Source organism: Echinococcus granulosus, assembly GCF_000524195.1.
Source record: "Echinococcus granulosus chromosome Unknown EG_S00015, whole genome shotgun sequence".
NCBI lineage: Eukaryota > Metazoa > Platyhelminthes > Cestoda > Cyclophyllidea > Taeniidae > Echinococcus > Echinococcus granulosus.
Window position 1 is genome coordinate 824,236 of NW_020170395.1, and position 17,924 is coordinate 842,159.

The 17,924-nt window shown below is 42.4% G+C and overlaps 1 protein-coding gene across 1 annotated transcript in view; it reads left to right on the forward strand. All coding sequences in view use genetic code 11, as the record gives it.

Annotated features, from left to right (window-relative positions):
* EGR_03088 (DIS3-like exonuclease 2) overlaps positions 1 to 15,947 on the forward strand; it is a gene marked incomplete at both ends in the record, with an annotated part of 32,229 nt that extends 16,282 nt beyond the window's left edge. The window contains 16 exons of the mRNA XM_024492337.1: positions 1,149 to 1,770; positions 2,400 to 2,487; positions 2,576 to 2,675; positions 3,426 to 3,582; positions 4,873 to 4,985; positions 5,711 to 5,818; positions 6,792 to 6,971; positions 7,975 to 8,084; positions 9,026 to 9,092; positions 9,120 to 9,551; positions 11,550 to 11,609; positions 12,109 to 12,216; positions 13,159 to 13,608; positions 14,823 to 14,930; positions 15,002 to 15,310; positions 15,654 to 15,947. Of these exons, the coding sequence (XP_024353263.1) occupies positions 1,149 to 1,770; positions 2,400 to 2,487; positions 2,576 to 2,675; positions 3,426 to 3,582; positions 4,873 to 4,985; positions 5,711 to 5,818; positions 6,792 to 6,971; positions 7,975 to 8,084; positions 9,026 to 9,092; positions 9,120 to 9,551; positions 11,550 to 11,609; positions 12,109 to 12,216; positions 13,159 to 13,608; positions 14,823 to 14,930; positions 15,002 to 15,310; positions 15,654 to 15,947 (3,306 nt within the window). The remainder of the gene's footprint in view (positions 1 to 1,148; positions 1,771 to 2,399; positions 2,488 to 2,575; positions 2,676 to 3,425; positions 3,583 to 4,872; positions 4,986 to 5,710; positions 5,819 to 6,791; positions 6,972 to 7,974; positions 8,085 to 9,025; positions 9,093 to 9,119; positions 9,552 to 11,549; positions 11,610 to 12,108; positions 12,217 to 13,158; positions 13,609 to 14,822; positions 14,931 to 15,001; positions 15,311 to 15,653) is intronic.
* Positions 15,948 to 17,924: the final 1,977 nt, after the last annotated feature.

Here is a 17,924-nt window from a genome sequence, read left to right on the forward strand (position 1 = left end):
ACTCAAATATGTGTAAAAAAATTATCGAAAAACAACCAGAATTGGGCAGTAAGTTAGAAGAAAGTGCTGTTCTCATCTTAGAAAATTCAACGCAGCCTCCATGGGAGTTTTTTCGGGTTGGAGATGGGTACACGGACTTCTCATTACCCTTATTTTCCTGGTGATATTTAAGCACGTAGCCATTACTTAAGGCGGCAAGGCGTTGCTTAAACCTGCTACGCGTTTCACGTTGAGAAGGCTCATTGAGTGTACCTTGGATTGGCTTCAAGAAAGTTTATAATTTTTAAACGTTTAATATATATATCACACGATCCTTGAATGCTTTTTAATAGTTCTTCTAGTCATCGTCTTAGTAATTTGTCCTTAGAGCAGTAAATAAATCGGAGGAATTAGTTCCGAAATTACCGCATTTTCACTTTCTCCCTAATGAAAAAGTTCGTCAATCTAAATCGTCCACTTTCTTTGTGACCGTTTCTATGCCTGTGAAGAGCATAATGAAGCTTTTAGTCGCTTTCTCCACTCAACCTGGTTCTTATTTCTGAATCTAAATATACATATTTCCGGTGTCTATAAGCACTTGTTCTTTGGTCTAAAACTTGTGGGTTTTATAGCGAATAAAATTGTGCTTGAATCTTCTTGAACCTCTTTTGTGTTTTGGGAAAGGAATGAGCGGCTCTTCCGGTGGCAAGTAGATGTCCTACCGATCGTAGTGATGCTAGATCATTTTTACATTTTACTTCATCAACGTCTCGAATGAATGCCTTCCTCTCTTAAATGGTTGGTTTGGTTATTAGCCTGCTTTATATGCGTTGCAATGAATTTTAACACTTATCAAATGAACGCCATTTGCGCAGTCCGATTTTACTCATAATTTATGTTTCAAAAGTCGATGAACTTAGAGGGATTTCTTTAATCTGATTCCTAGGTATAGTTTTGTAAAATCCTCTTCGTTTGTTACGTCTGTTTCTTCCTTCCATCTGCCGAACCTTCTTCGAAGAAATTTCCAAGCGTGATTGTGGCGTTTCTGTTAGTGACAAAACAGTTATGTTAAGATAAATTTGGAGGTTGATTTTTTTAAACTACATGAAATTTATCAAGTCTCTTTCCTTGATGCAATTTTACCAAATTTTTATTTCATCTTTCAACAGGTTCGCGCCTTTCTAGAGGATCCTGAGGATCGCTGCAATCGAAATACATCTTTAATTGTTCCCGCCGAAGCAGAGGAAGAATTCCTTGACGAGTCCGACGATGACTTCGACCCCTCCTCCTCCACCCTTAAAGGCAATCTCACTACAAAACCTCACTTCCAACTGACCATGGAAAGTAATCCTGGGCGGTGGAATTCGGCCGCCGCTACCAACGGTGGCGGTGAAGGTCTCTACCCCACCGTCCGAGAGGTGTTACAGACCTCTCCCCTCCTCCTGCGTCGCCTCTTTCCGGGGACTTTAACTGCACTGGGACTACAGGAACAGAAGCCCCTGTCGCCACTTCCCAGTCGGTACCTGTTGCGCACCGGCCGAGTGGTGGGTGTGCTGGCCGAGGACTCTGCCAGTCGCCGTCTTGTTGGCAGTCTCGTCTTTGAGTCTGCTCTCCTCCTGCCCTCTGCATTCGTGGAGGCTGAGGGCCTGGATGAGTTTACTCGGCCTCACCGGGGCGTGATTGAGGGACGCGATGGTCTACCCGTGGCAGTACCTAGTGTCAACTGCTTCTTTGTGCCTGAGAGGATCCATGTCCCTAGAGTCAAGCTGGTCCCTTCATCTGTTCCTGAAGGTCTTACTTATTTGTTTTATACTTAAGTCGCAAGTTTTTTTTGGGGGTTAGCTGATCTTCCTGCTAATTAGATCCCACGTCTACTTTTTTTTTAATTTTTCTTTTGAGGAGTTCGTTTTTTTCGTGGTTGTAGTGGATACCATCGCACTTGAAGGTTAATAAGTGCAGTTTTAGAAGCACTTGACACTTCGTTACTTTATTTTTTCTCGACCCTATGAGTGAACACTTCTTATGCTGTCAGGTGAGCAGAGAGTGATGTGGGAATTGTGCTGTACTTTGAGAGTAATCGCCACTAGCATCACCACACAAGAATTGTTTCTTTACCACTGCATCATTATCTGTATGGTTTTTTGACAATTCCTGATACTGATTTACTAAAACCGGTTTTCATGTCGACCGTCTGAAAGCATAGCTTTGGGTTCCGTTTATCCATGTGATAAATCGGGAGAGGGAAACCTAAACGGAACATTTTTACTATAATGGCTTTGTTAAGGCAAAATGAGATCCATATGTGTAAAAGCTCTAAACTATTTGCGATTGCTCACGCGTATGACGTGAGTATGGTCAGAAGAGGAATGTTTTACCTAAGACCGGTAGTTGCTTTTTCTCACTATTTTTCTGCTTGATAGATCTTTGGGCGAATCCTCACAAGGCAGAGGGTGTTCGGTACCTTTGCAAAATTCAGGATTGGCCAGCCACCTCGCCTTATCCCAAGGGGTAGGCTTCTTCTCCCGCTACCAATTTATAGCTTTTTGCCCTGCATAACGTTGACATCATTTTATCCCTTCTCACTCTCCCATTTTAGGATCCTCTGTGGACAAATTGGCGATCCACGGGAGATTGAACCAGCCACACAAGAAATTCTCCTATCGCACGGCATTTGTGAGGATGAGTTCACTGAAGACGTATGTGCTTTTTTAGTTTTCTCTGATTTCCTTAAGCACTGCTAGACTTCGGGCCTTATCATCACTCACAAGTACTTCTGCTATTCAATTTAAAACCATGAATGGGTGAAAAGTCGCAATTTTTAAAATGCGTTTCAGTGCCGTCTGCCGAATAAGTTGATAAAACTGTGGGATTTAGTGTTAATCTTACTATGAATGTTTTAAGGAGCAATGTGGACACAGTCTTCACTCTCAATGTGACACGATCTTTATCAGGTTTTGCCGTGGGACAGAACCGTACAAATAATTCATTTGCTTTTGTCGGAGGTTGAAAATGTGCACCAATATCCAAGGCGACGCCTGATTCGAAGTGCCACGTAATAATACGACGTTACCTTCTTAATAAATGGCTTAAGCTCGACACATGTGAAAAAAATATTCTTTTGCCATTGTTTTTATTACCTTTATCATACCCATCCTTCCGATTTCTTCTCCACTAACGGTATAAGAAAGCCACTGTCACTAAATCCCCTATGAAACTGCGTCTTCTTGGTGGGGAGGAACAAAACACTAAGCAGTCATTTCATCTTAATGACCTAGTATTTTTTTCAACTGCGTTTGAATTTTGCAAGCAACTGCAGTTACGTTTTCATTTGTGTAAATAAGAGGGATTTGTGGAAACCTACTGAGCTGCTTAGATACCATCTTGCTCGATTGCTTCTTCAAGTGACGCCTTTATATTGTGCTCTTCCTCACCCCTATTCTTGCAAGATGTTGAGGGATCTGCCAGCCTCTGAGGAGAAATTTCAGATCCCCAACTACGAGTACTTGCGCAGAAAGGACTTTCGCTCGCACTGCGTTGTCTCTGTAGATCCCTCTACGGCCAAAGACCTCGACGATGCTCTTCACGTTAAGATGTTCACGAAGGGTAACCAACTGTTGAGGCCACGCCTCATTTTGGCTTAATATTAACCAAATAATATTTGGTTATCAGTGATATTTTCGACTTTCAAGTCATCCTTGAAAAGTAATGGGACACACTAGGCTGAAAGTAGGCTTTGTTATCAGTGAAAAGTAGGACTGGAAGACTATTCACGGAGGGGTGACACGAGCAGAACGCCACGACACCAAGATGGTGACGGCAACTGGTGGAGACTAAGGTCCTCGCATTGTTGATTTGAAAATCAAAAATAATAGTTGTGTTACTTTATTAAATTAATTAATTATTGAGGATTAAAGTATGCAAGACTGGTCGGTCGATGGAGCCACTTAGTTCACCAGTGAAAGCTCAATGATTTGGCTTAACAGTCTAGGCGCCTTCGTACCATTTGACGGCATCCACCTTGTTTATGTGTAGCGGCTCTGTTTCATTAAGATATTAGGTGGATAACCAGACTTGCAACTCCTTCACTTTTGTTAGAATGCTATCGTTATGCATTGCAACAGGTTGTGTTACTTCATTCAAAAAGTGTGGAACATGTTCGACAATAGTTGAGCGCTTTCGTTGCTAGAAAGGCATGGTTTGAGGGCTACACGAACAGTTGGCTGGGGCACACACTGTATAAGAGAAATATGGGCGAAAATAGTGTTGTCATAAGAACGATAAGAAAGCGTCCAGGCAATGATGGTTGATTTGACCCTGAGACTGCACCAAACACGTCAATTTATCTACAAATCACTGTGGGAGATTACTTAGTGCTCTAGGACAGATCTTCCGTGTAATATACTTGGCGTAGGGCAGAAAGTTGTTGCTTAAATCGTTTTGCTTTTTAAATACTCCTTCACTTCAGAGTGATAACCCATACAATAAAATGTGGAAGCAACAGAAATAATCAGCAAACATTTTCAAATTACACAAATCACTTCCTATCCAGCCTTTACCGTTTTGAATGAAAGTGATGAGAGTACGAGGTCTGTTGGATGAGTCAAGCAAAATCCGAAGATTCTTAGCTGCGATATGCACTGAGCAGCTTTAGAAATGACCAGTTTATGGCAATTTTGTTGATCATACGTGCGATCCAACTTCAGTGGATACTGTGAGGCTCCATTTAATTCAGGAGGTATTCATAGAATCGTACTGCGCAGGCTGTAATGTCGCAGACTGAGTGTATTACAAAATAATGTCCATTATGTACATAGGACGCCTTAGCTCGGTGCCAAGATGGTGTCATCAGAAATTTCGAGTAATTCTAACAGTGGTATTTCTCCTGCTTCACAGACGTTTTTGAAGTTGGTGTACATATTGCCGATGTGTCTTTCTTTGTGCGACCAATGACACCCCTGGACCAAGAGGCAGCAAACCGAACAACTTCCATCTATCTTGTCCAGCGTGTACGTCTTCTTTACCCAATACATTTTAACACTGCTTCGTAACGTCCTGTAATAATCTATTTTTATGCCATTATGATGACTTAACCTATGCTAACGTTTTTAATAAAGGGTGGATAAATTCTTGTATGATTTATTTCTTTTGTCAGTATTCATAAATTCAGCTTTTGAATCGTTCTAGTAACTATGTTTAATTCTCGCCCTCAAGAACAGCTTGATGCGTATTTTCCTGCTTCTTTTTCATGGTGTTTGCTCGCTATGATTCATGTGGATTTTCCCAACAGTCTGCCAGCCACATTTCTGCTTTCGTTTTGACGCCGATCATCTTGTCCAACCTCAAGAGTTTAATCAAACAAGTGAAAAGAAAGATAAATAGTGGTTCACCTAATTTATTATTATTTTTGTTCATTGAATGCGACGACTTATAAGCCTACCAATTATGTCACTACATTGTTGCATCGCCTTGTCTTAAATCAGTGCCTAACTTTTTTCAAAACAAGTAGAAATTGCATCCTTTGTTTGTGATCTCATATACCTCGATTTGTCCATAAAATGGTTGTTATAACCTTTAACCGAGCTACGTTTATAAATGGGTTAGTAAAAGTGCTCCTGGTCTCGCGAATAATTATTGTATTATCAGCCGGGTCAATTTTGACTGAGGTGTTTTCTACCTTGTTATTAGATGATTAACTGCCTTCCGTTTAACGTAACATCTCCCCATCTCTTAGGTTATCCCGATGCTGCCTGCTATTCTTTCGGAGCGCCTTTGCAGTCTAAATCCGGGCGTTGATCGGTTGACCTTCTCCGTCGTCTTTAAGGTCGACAAAGAGGGAAATGTAAGTAGGTTTCCCCCTATTCCACATTTTTCACCCAAACGGATAATTTATAAGTACCGATGAATTTGGGCAAAGTCGGTTAAAGGGATTCACGATTGAGCTTTATTAGAGCTAACAAATGTAGATTGTACCTCATCTTAATGCATTTTCCAGACCTTGGTAGTAGTAATAGGTACTGCGCAAGTCAAATGATGGGCAAACGTAAACCGAGCTGAGGCATCAAATTAAATTCTTGTTCTATTAGCGCCAATCCACTGTGCGCAATTCGGTGCAAGGCATTAAACATTTGATTAAGGGGTGTTTATTTGGTGAGGCAAATTTCTTGCCTTAAAGATGTTTCACAGAGAACTCATTCAACATCCTATTCCTCAAAAATCAATTTAAATCACAGGAAAAATTTATCCTCCTATCCCAACCTCCCTCATTCGCATTCTATTAAAGTATTATTCAACCGCCTATTTAGGTTATCCACTGCTTCTTACAAAATATAGAAGCACTACCTGTGTAAAATTTTACACATCAATGGTTGTGCAGAACAGCGACGTTTTCTCCTTTCGTCTATTCCTTACCCGTCCATCATTACTAGACGATGTCAATCCAAAACCTTGCAAACAAATCCGAATAGTGAGCTACTCTTTCCCTAGGTATGAGTGACCAATGCAGATAGGAACTCTATGGCAAGGCTTGGAATGATCGACGATTTCAGAATATCGTGTCGTCGGAAATCACAGAAGAGTCGGAGAAGCGTGTCTCTTAAGCTTTTAGTTTCGATCTATTTTCTGTGGTAATTACCGTGTCAACTCAATTTTAAATTGAGCTTAGCTGGCACACTCTCCTAGCGAGGTGTCTGAAGCATGCAGCTAGACATTTCGACCCTATTGCTTAAAAACTTACTCAAATAAATGAAATAGTAAAGGAAATCTTCTCATTTAGTCGTATTTTTTCGCCTAATTTTTCTGTGTATCTACCACAGGTGTTGGACGTGTGGTTCGGCCGCTCGGTGATTCGGTCGTGTGCGCGCCTCTCTTACGAGGATGCAACAACTCTGCTTGAGACTCCGCACGGAGAGTTGGACAATCTTGCCTCTCGTATCGCTGTCCAGAGACCTTTCTCACTCTCCAACATCAAGCGCTCCATCACCTATCTCGACATGGTGAGTATCTCTCCCAGCGATTTATGAAACCTAACGCTACCTTAGGAAATCGGAGCGCCAATAAATAGTGACTCATCATGAAATTAACACCACTGACATTTTCCACCCTTGTTAATCCTGCAAGATGCACTATAGTTGTCTTTATTGTTGTTTTGGTTTCTTCTAATCTCTATCATACGATCAGAATCACTATTAAAGGTTGTTATGAGGCGAAACTGTCGTTTGAGTGTTCCAGTAATGGAGGATGCGTAAACAAACGCAAGGTTTGTATTTTATTCCCTCTTTTTTGTGCAATTGGTGACTCAATACTGTCACAGCCACTTTACATTCACTACAGTGAACATATCTATAGCCCTCTGATTCAATTTTCTGGATTTTGGAAAATAGGCAATGAATTGTGTACTGCTATTGGTTTGGGAACACTTTGTTCCTGGAGTAATGCACTTTAATAAAGCATGGGATCAATTGATTCTTTAGAAAAATTCACAAAAATGTAATTTGCCAGACATCCATTGAAGGGGCCCTATTCTCACCACCGTGTAGGCTGAATGATAGTTTGTCCTCAAACACAGGCCATGTACATGTTTCTGGGAGAACACATTTGTATTAGCACTTACTTTCTCGGGCAAGTAGTCATTTTGGGGTGCTGAAACGAAATCGCCTCTAACATGCTCCCTATCACAATCTCTCAGATGGCCACTACTGGTCAGATGCCTTTATATCACTCTTACTATTAAATACTTGCACTATTGAACTTACCGACTCAGCTGAATTTGCTATTTAAAAATTAAAAAGATGCCATCATCTCCAAATCAAACCAACCAACCAACATGCGTTAGTGAAACTTTTCGTCGTAAAATGCTGGCGAAGAGATGTCACATATTAGTGACGCTAGGTTGATATAATGAAACTGGGGCATCATACGCATGTGAATAAAGACTTCTATAATCACTGTATTTGCCTAATAATCCAATCACCATTTTGCTTTTTGTGGGTGAGGTAGTTAGCTCAAAAGATGCGAAAAAGGCGGGTCGAAAATGGGGCGCTGCTATTGGACAAAGTTCAACTGCAATTCGATCTCATCCCCAAGGAAGCGGAGATCAAGCAATTTCCGTAAGTCCTTTACGTTTTTACTTCCTTTCGCTGTGGTCGGGTTGGAGATTTGTAACTTAAATGGGGGCATCAACTTTGCTTACATAACTGCATTTCTATGCTGGTTTTACTAAGATAAAAGCGATTCTTTTTGTTCGGTCTTATTTATGCGCGTGTGCATCTTATGAGCATTACTTTGATTCAAAGCGTAATGAGTCAATCCATTAGTGAACCTGAAGCGCTTTTCACCACATGAGTATTTAGGCTGGATAAAATTGCGCTTACTATAATTCATCTATCAATGCAAATCGTTTCCCATAATCACTTTACAGCGCCTTTTTTTATAATTTTGACACCTTGATTGGACTTTCTAATTTCGATGGACTGGTTAAATGGATGCAAAACGCTCGATCATATGGTTTACCTCAGTCTGCTTCGTAGGTCGTCTCACGATGGTACCTTATCGCTTTGTGTAATCCAATCAGCCACGGGGTCATTCTGATTTCACTTGGTGTTAACCTTCAGTACTAAATCAGTCCGTTAAATGGAAGTTCGGATTTCAGTACTGTGATTTATTATTCGAAAGTTGACTGCTTTTGTGCGTTGTCAAGTAGATCTTTCACATATTTTAAGAATGATATAGTTTCTGTTGTCTTTGAGCTTTACACTGGTTTAGTACTCCCAAGGGTTATTCACGAAAATATGGCTTTCAACACGGTTATAAGATGGTGCTTTTGCACGTAAGCTTGGGTTATGTCCAACTCCCAACCTCAGCAGTCAATAGGCAAGACTCCGACGGATACAGGTAAGCAAGGGAATGTGGCTCTAGCGTTCGTGATAGCTGGTTGGCCAGGGGAAACCCCTGGGACTTGGGGCGAGAGTGACACTTTATAATTTTCAGCAATTAGTCACGGAAACGGAAACCTCAACTTTGCTACTTTTGTTGGTACTCCTCTCCGTAGATCATTCTCGACGATTTATCTCATGGACGACCTGTCATCTAATCACCGATATTTTTCACCTGGTACAGTCTTGTGAAGGATTGCTCTCTTGAAGTGTTTTAACAACATTAACGTTGCCAGCTCTGCGCACGGCACTTCTTCGAAGGAAGCGTTGGAAGCAGACTCTAAGAAGCTAGTGGAAGGTGGAGAACCTATCGAACGACCCCAAGTCTGGCCGGCGGGCTGGCCGCGGGGTTACGCAATAAAGCAGAGTGGTCGCGCTCACCACCTCATAGAGGAGTGGATGCTTGCGGCTAACCAGGCTGTGGCACGGCGCCTCTTCTACCACGTCATCCAGCAGAAGCACCAGGAGATCCTACTCAACGCTGATGTCAACACTGTCACCACACCCACCATGACCGCCGCGGTCGGGTCCAGCGCGGCACACCCCACTGGAGTGGAGAGATCAAAGAGCTTACGAACCTCTTCCATGGGTACGGTCCTTCGACGCCATCCTGCTCCAAAGGTGTCCAAAATGGAAGAATTGGTGAGAAAGTCTGTAGGCTTTAGTGCTTTTTATGTGTATTGATAGGTTTGCTCAGTGTTAATTGGCGTGCTGCCTGTCATGTGTGCAGCATGTTCGTGCTACTCTCCATAAAATATCCGTCTTCAGTTCCAAGTTCCTTCTTAAAGGAACGTACAGGTTTGCATGATGGTTCAAGTTAGAGTAGGACTTTTGAGTTTGTAAGGGAAAAGAACTATTTGTGAGGAATGCCAACTGCTGTTGTTTTTTGCATGTACTTCTGCTGCATTAAAGCACAGCGTCTAATTTACACCGGGAATGCTATAGGGTAGAATGATTTGCCATCCGGATTAACCCTTCCTAAGACACTTAAAGTGCGCTAATGTTGGGAAAGAATCGTCTCTTGTTTAATTTCGCGACGGATTACGCATCAATCTGGCATTCCACGAGATAAATTTTCACAGGGGTGACAACTGTGCTGTGGGCAGGATGTCATCACAACCGGGATCGTTGCTGACAGAAGAATGTAGTCATCTTGGACACCTTTACATCATTCACATGTCTGTGGGAGGAGTCAAGCACCCCGCTACCGTAGCGCCCCGTAGTTGGTCTTCTTTAGGCACGAGTCCGGGTTTTACATTTTTTTGTTTACCATCCATTGTTCTATGTATGCATCCACTACCAATGTTGCATGCTGTCTCTTTTATTGGTTCCCGAAATGGACCGGCCCACCACATGTCCGTCATCTGTCACTGGCAGGACAGACATGCTTCAAATTTACGGCTGCATATAGTACTGCCGCGGTAGGAAGCCTTTTTATAGGCGTGAAATTCAATCCTGGTTTGACTCGGTAAGTTCGTTGATTTGACCAGAAGACTGTTTCCCTTATCGTAAAATAAAGATCAGATACCGTCAGTGTTTGATACAAATAGCTGGGCTATTTTCCACCAGAGGTCATTTGGTTTTGTGGCCAAGATAGAATTGGAGGCGTCCTAAGAATTTGCACAATCAGAGTTGGTATTCCACTCCCAAAGGGCGGAAGAAACTGGAGTGCACATACCCGTGATTGTAGTCGTTGAAAATAAGAATGAATGAATTTGAAAATTAATTTGATTCTTTGGACGGGGGCAGAGTCAAATGCAGGGGACATTCAAGACTGTTTAAATCTTTATCTTTTTTATGCCACATTGATAGTTGGTCAACCCTTTAAGAGTTGCGGCTTGATGTATTGAGGAGGGAACATCTTTATCTGCCAACTCACCTCCTTGGCTGAATTTCCCCAATTTCACCTATTGTTGGGTCTTTTGACATTTTCACGACTATATAACGTTGCTAACTGGTTCAAGAAGCTCTTTTCAATCGGCGATTCAGGCTTTCTTGTCGAAACACGAATCCAATCAAGTGCACAATTAAATTGGGGACTGGTAAAGGAAGAATCACTAAAAATGTTCCCATCATTTGAAAGAGAGGAAGCCAAATGTGAGTATCGAATCTGCTTACGATGCTCTGATTCATGACATCCTTAAGTTTACCAAAGCATGTATACTGAAAGGGTACCTGAACATTCGCCCTTAGGTGGGATATGTTCCCAAACAATAATGGCGATGATTTATCGCAGTGCCTATTCATCGATGATGAAATGGAGTAGCGTCGTACTTCGCTGTACAAGGCTCAAAGACTTCTTGGATGTCGCTTTTATGCTACCATTATTCCGGAGCTCAACTGCATTGGCTGAACATTCGATGGTAGTAAGACGTTTTCACCTTTTCACTGGTTACCGATTTGTCTACGCCTTGTAACAGTTACTGTGTGTGAATTTGTAATTAAAAATCGCTTTTCATAAAGTAAGAAGCACTTTATGAACAGTAAGAAGCGCTTAAACACCTCGACGGAGTCAACACAACGACGGCTAAATTTTACCTTAGGACGGTAGATTGTGTTAGAAAGCATAAATTAGCAAATGGGTGTGCAATTGAATTACCCTAGGGTATAATTCCCTTTTCCTGCTGCATTTGTTTACAGGTCAAGATCGTCAGCTCCGCGGGCATTGCACTGGACACCACGTCAGGTGGAGCGATACGTGTAAGTTGAGATGGGGCGAACAAACAGAAGATAGACTATTTATTCCTTCAGACGTTAGTACTATCTGCCAGCTTCCATGATTTTATTACAAAAAAGGAACGTTTGTATCATTCGAATCATTCTTCTTAAGTTGTTACAATGTGATGTAATGTGCTGGAAGTTGCTTTGTTGACAGCTTGCGGAAGAACAGGGAGACTAGCATCAAGGCTACACATCACTAGCATGAGGACCGAATCTTGAGAGACAAAATGGCCTAAGCAGATAGTTTATCCTTCCTTACCCTTCGTTAGAACGCCGAGGGGGGTTCACGTCTGCTTGCAACAACAGCCTTGCCCCAGACATTGTCACAGTGCTTTTTTCCCTTCAGACTTGAATAGAACTGCCAACTGTTAGTCGTCCTAAGGTAGAAAACACTTTGCAGGAGTCAGGGCAGAACATGTGTGGGATGATGTTATGAGGTTTAATTTTTTGACCACCTTTTCTATTCCTGTCTATGTAGACTTCCCTGGACGCCTACATCGCGAGGCTTCGAGAGCAGGGCACGCCAGAATCTGAGGTGGAGAGCCTCTCCACGGCATTGAGCTACCTCACCTATATGCGCATGCAGGTAGGCCGTCCGGTTTCCACTTCCATGTGTCACTGACTCATCACTCGATCGGCTTTATCTTGTCTGCACCTTACGATTTGTATAAGTTCACATTCTCTATGCGGCTTCCTGATGTCTGCTTAACAAACAAACCATTCTGAGGTAATTATTGGCTGCTGGTCCTACAGAATTCCAGGTTTCGATTCAGTGAAATGTTTCACTAACTCTGCCACATACTCCCCTTGTTTTTTTTTTTGAGGGGGGGGGGGAGTTTCACATTCACTTAGTTGAAATTCTTGTTTTAGTGACAAAATTTGTCATGCTATGAGAGGAGTTTCGAGTAAATTAATCGTTGATGGCTCCAGATGGGAGGGACAAGTGGCATTAGACTACTCCATCATTGCACAGGAAATGCGTGAATTTTGTGGTTTGAACAGTTTTACACCTATTACATGGCTTTTTAGGGTCTCTGAAGAGGGTTGTCACTGTTATGGTGTTGGTTTTGCGTATGCTAAAGCTCCGACGAGAAGAAGTAGGTCAACAATTTGTCATCATCTGTCTAAGCCGTTGACAACATGAGGATTATTTAGGTCTAGTGTTACTGCCTCTAGCCAAAACTGTGATGTTCGTGTAAGCGACATATGACTAAGGCTATTTAGTGGTAGGCTTCTGTTAATCGCGTTTCGTTATTCTAGAATTCAGGCCATCGAACAGTTATTATTACCAAGCAGCTTTCCACAAATGATCTGCTTCTCATTCCTTTGGTGTTGTGGGACTATCACAGTCAAATTGAAGTGTCAGAGATTACGGGTACTCGAACTTAACATAACTTGAGGAAATTGAAAATCATATTTTCCCCAGTAATACGTTGGCAAAAATCAACGAGCTCTATTCAATCCACTGCGTAAGCTGTCTGCTTAGCTTAGGCTGATAATGATGGGATATGTCGATGTGCTTCCACAGATGGCGCTGTACTTCAGCGTGGAGGACGTAGTAGACCGAGCCATCAGGAAGGTGCGTAACGGTGAAGATGCAGCAATGTCATCATCGACCTTGGATACAATGGAGACGGCACCGTCCTCTTCCACATCGCACGAGTCGTGGGAATCTTCCCTACTTAAATTCTCTCACCACTTTGGCCTCAATGTGCCGCTGTACACACACTTCACCTCTCCTATCCGCCGCTATGCTGATCTTCTCGTCCACCGCCAACTGGCTGACCTGCTGGGCTGTGGCCACTGGTCATGCCCGAGGCCCTCCATCTCCCCCGCTCCCTCTACAGGCAGCACTTCCACAGCCCCATGCGCGCCGCGTCGACTGACTGTGCAGGCAGCATGGTGCAATCGCATGCGACGCGAGACGCGCAGGGCTCAAGAGGAGAGCCAACAGCTCTTTCTCGCCGCCTGGATCAAGGTGAGTGTTATAAGAGGTTTGCCATTGTTATAAATTGGGGCTTTTACGAGCGAGTCATCTGGATCCCATGGCGGTCACCAACCAGATACTCAATGGTTAAGACTTTAGGATGTATGCCTTTATTGGATAACTCGAGCAAGTCAACACAAACATTTGACATACGTACGCAGGACTACTTACAACTGTCTTAGCCTTCCACACATGTAGTAGTGAATTGACCTCGGGACTAGAGCATCTATTAGTGCACTCAACGTATACCTAAACGTAGTCTCGGCCAATCTGAAGGGAGTGAGCTAGGGCGCACTTTCCAGAATGTTTAGAACTTATCAATAAAAATAGAAAGTTGTGGTACATTGGGTTTGGACACTTTTCTAGAGTTGCAGATATATCCAGCAGCGAGTTCTTCTTCCCTCCACTCTTTTGCTCTTTCTCAACGCAAGGGGTGTCCAGTATATTTGACTGTCTCTTACATTGGTGCCATGGTAGCCTAATTTCCACTTGTTTTTCCCATGTTATGAATTCTCTCAGTTCTAAAGTCACATACTTTCTTGTTGCATACGGGCACCGATGTTTCAGAAAGGCACTATCAAAATGAAACGCACCGAGTTGCAGAATATTCCGTTTGAGATACCGGCTTTTTCAACACCTTTTGTACCTAATGCTCTCCGTCAGGGCTTATTTATGGTTGCTGTGAGTCCTAAAAGCATGAAAATGACGTGCTGTGGACTACGCTTGTTGTGATGAGCCGTTAAATTGGTTTATCCAGCTTTGAATACCTGCCTTGTTGTGTCTTCGGATTGCGAATGTAGTGTGTGTGCTCTAAAAGGTACTATTTCAGTCCAGACATCCCATTTTTAATAATGTCATGACACCAAATAAACTAAAAGAAATGTAGCCGTCCTCCTCAGACCTGAGGCACCCTACCTCTACATGACCACTTTGAGCTCAGCCAATCTGTTTGCAACTGGATTTGGTGCCACTAGTCATCATAAACAGCTAAATGTCAAGTGTCACAAGTGTATAACAGTGGTGGCGAAATAGCTAAAGGTAGTTCGAAGGGCCATAATCAAGGTTCACAAAGTGTGCTTGAAATAGCGACCGTGAAATATTTTATAGGACAAACGAGCCATGGTAGTAAGTTAATGTAATCGGACAATTCAGTTATTTTTAATCGACTCTGAAGGAGTATTCACTATTTTTTTTGCCCTTTTCAGTCGAGTGGTTCGGTGCAGGAGAATGCGGTGGTGCTGGGTTTGGGCAGCAATAAAGTCCAGCTTCTCATTCCTTCCTGCGGTCTTGTACTCAATCATCAATTACAGAAGGTTGGTCGATTTAACATCATCGTAGGTAGGCACACTGAGTTCATTTAAGCAACCAATTTTATTTTGCGCAGTTTTGTCGTAAGGCCTCCAGTTGGCAGATGGGTAGCAATAGAGGTGCTAATGGCGATACGACTCATGCCCCATGTGTCATCGTGGAGTGGAATGAGGCGGAAGGGGAAGAGGGAGAGGCGAATGAGAAAGTGACAGCTGCTGCCTCTACCACCACAAAACTCTCTATCCTCTCCGTGTGCCCTGTTCGACTGACCTGCAGTTCGATGGGCTTCTACGTGAAGGCTGAACTTTTGCCCTCTTCGAATCCCTCACTGCGGGTGCCGTCCAAACTTGAGACGGAGGAGGTGTTAATGGATAACATATGTACAGTTGGATCTGATGCCAAATAATTTTATGCCAAAAGTCTACTAAGTGCATTTTTGTACCGTGTATAGGTACCTATTTTACCACCATTATGATTTTAGATAGCAAAAGAAATCCTTGCTGATTTGTATTACTTATTTATTTGGATAAACAGATGGCGTTTTTACATATTTTATTGCTAGAAACAGTTGTCTTTACATGAAGTTGTAGTTCTAGAAGGTGAGGTTTTTTTATTTTGCTTTTTATGCTCGGTTCGGGTTCTTGTCGCATGTTACTCTTTAATAATAGACTAAAAGCAAACGCAATTATTTATACACAGGTGGATTGAATGGATCAGTAATCACCTAGTCTTCTCGAATCAACAACTTGAGAACAAGTTTCTTTATGAACGCTGTAAATAGTGAAGAGGCACGCCATGTCGAGGCTTTGACCTGGTCCCTGTATAGCGTCTTGCCTATTCTGGGGAGACGGTTCAGGGTCCATTCAAAACAAGTCGCAGTTCCTCCGAAATGTCCGTTCGTGAAGCTTGTAATACCGGAAAATCCGGAAGGAGGTAACAGAAAGTTCACTATGGTACTTTGTGGGATGGGTGAGATTGTGATAGCGGTTTACACGAATCCTGTTCTTGTCTGGCTTTCGTAATTTTGCATTCTAAATCGGAGCTAAGTTAGATCCACTTTGTTTCATGTTATTTAAAAAACGGCTTCTTTCAGTCAAATGATGTCTTTGATTTTGAGAAATTGAAGGAGACACTGATGACTAATCAGTCTTTTCCACGTTTACTCGAGATCCACAGTGCTGTTGCCCTTGTCTGCAATCCAGTAAACCGCCCATTGGACATAATTTAGCCCCGCAGTCGATCTGTCAATTTCGCTCTCAAGGTCTTTATCTATAAGGACTCTACACTACTTGAGGCTATGTAGCCAAAGCTTCATCAGTGAATAAGAGTTATTTTATGGTCATATTTGTGCAATATGGATGAGAAGCGTGGAATTGCATTTAAACGAGGTTTTGAATGTTTGGTTCATTTTTAATGGCCAAAACTGATTTGTATTATGCAAAGCCATTTAACCTACTTAAAGTAGGCAAGTTAGTTACGATAATATCCGGTAGAATACCAAAACCATCAATCATTTATGAATTTTCTCCGAAACTGTTGCGCGTTCTGGTATTGGCAGAAATTTTTTTCAGCTTATGAATTTTTCATGGTTAAAACTGCACTTATTGGAATCGCAGGGGTGTAATTCATCACTTCAGTGGTTAACTGCCATAACTCCCATGTGCAATGGCGGCACCTAGAAAAACTTGCCAACTTTTATAGAAGCGACTTGGAGAAGAAAAGAACCCACCTATCAATATGAAATTACAGTATTAATTATCACAGGTACCTCCTTTTTGGTTAACCAGGACCATGTAAATCGAGTGTTATTTCTCAAATTCTTGCAAACTGTGCAACAAGGAGGAAAAATTTGGCAAGAAGTTACCTTAGGGGTAGGACTTTGTGCTAACACCTTCACAAAAACCCCTTTCGCCCTTTACTAATGTATTTACTCAAATTAGAGTAGCATGACCCGCCGCCCACCCCACAACACCTGACTCAAAATTTGTGAATGCTTCAAAAGCGGAGTTTCTAACACCAAGCATCCTTTGTCGTATCCTACAGCCATGCTTGCTTAGGTTTATAAAATTGGTAGGCAGATAGACACCTACTGCTACCTAAATAAGTGCTAGCGCTGTCCAGATAAGCCCTTTGAAATCAAAACAAAAGTGGGCGATTTCTTTTAAATGATTACTGTGAGTTGTTGCAAACAGCGTTATTTCGAATAGCCCACTTTTTAGAAAATTTGAACTTGTATAGCTTGCCATTTTTAATCGTCAGCCGGTATAATTCGCCTTTTTTAAAGAGGTTATAGGAGGAGTTCTTTTGGAAAGTCGACCATATCTCGCTAATAATAATTCAAAGGTAGAAACAACTGTAGGGCCTCGAGCCTTCCTTGAAGACGGAAGAAGACACAATACTCGGGCAGAATGTGTATTGTCGACGAACTGAAGGGTTTGGGGCTACTAGTATGGTCTGGAGGCCAGGCTGTCCATCAGATTTACAACAGCGGAGCCCCTAAGTAGTCCATTATCAAAGCCGAGATTTATGCAACCAAGGTATTAAACAGCCATATTGGTTTGACGGCCTTAAGTTGATGCAAAACACAATGCTTCAGTTGTTTGTGTAACTTTGCGTTTTGGGACGTAGGCACTAAAGGACACGGCCATCGTACATCCACCTAGTGACATGGCCTACGGACCATGCCAATATCCCCTCAGTCCGTCTGGAAGTCTCGACGCACTACATTGGTGGGAGTGGAAAGGGAACTTACTCATAAAGGACGGCTACTTCGACCTCTATTACTAAATGATATATCTTAACGTGAGGAAAGAAGAGTATTTGCCACGAATGGAAGAATCTCTGGCGACCCCTAACAAGGCTTGAAAATGACATCTACCTTCGACAACTACCCTGGTCCAGTTTTCTACAGGAATGCCATTAACAACCGAAGCGACACTTGCCTTGAACCATCTTGAAAAGTCGGTTATGGAGCTGTGTGTAGCGCCTGTGTGAAGGTG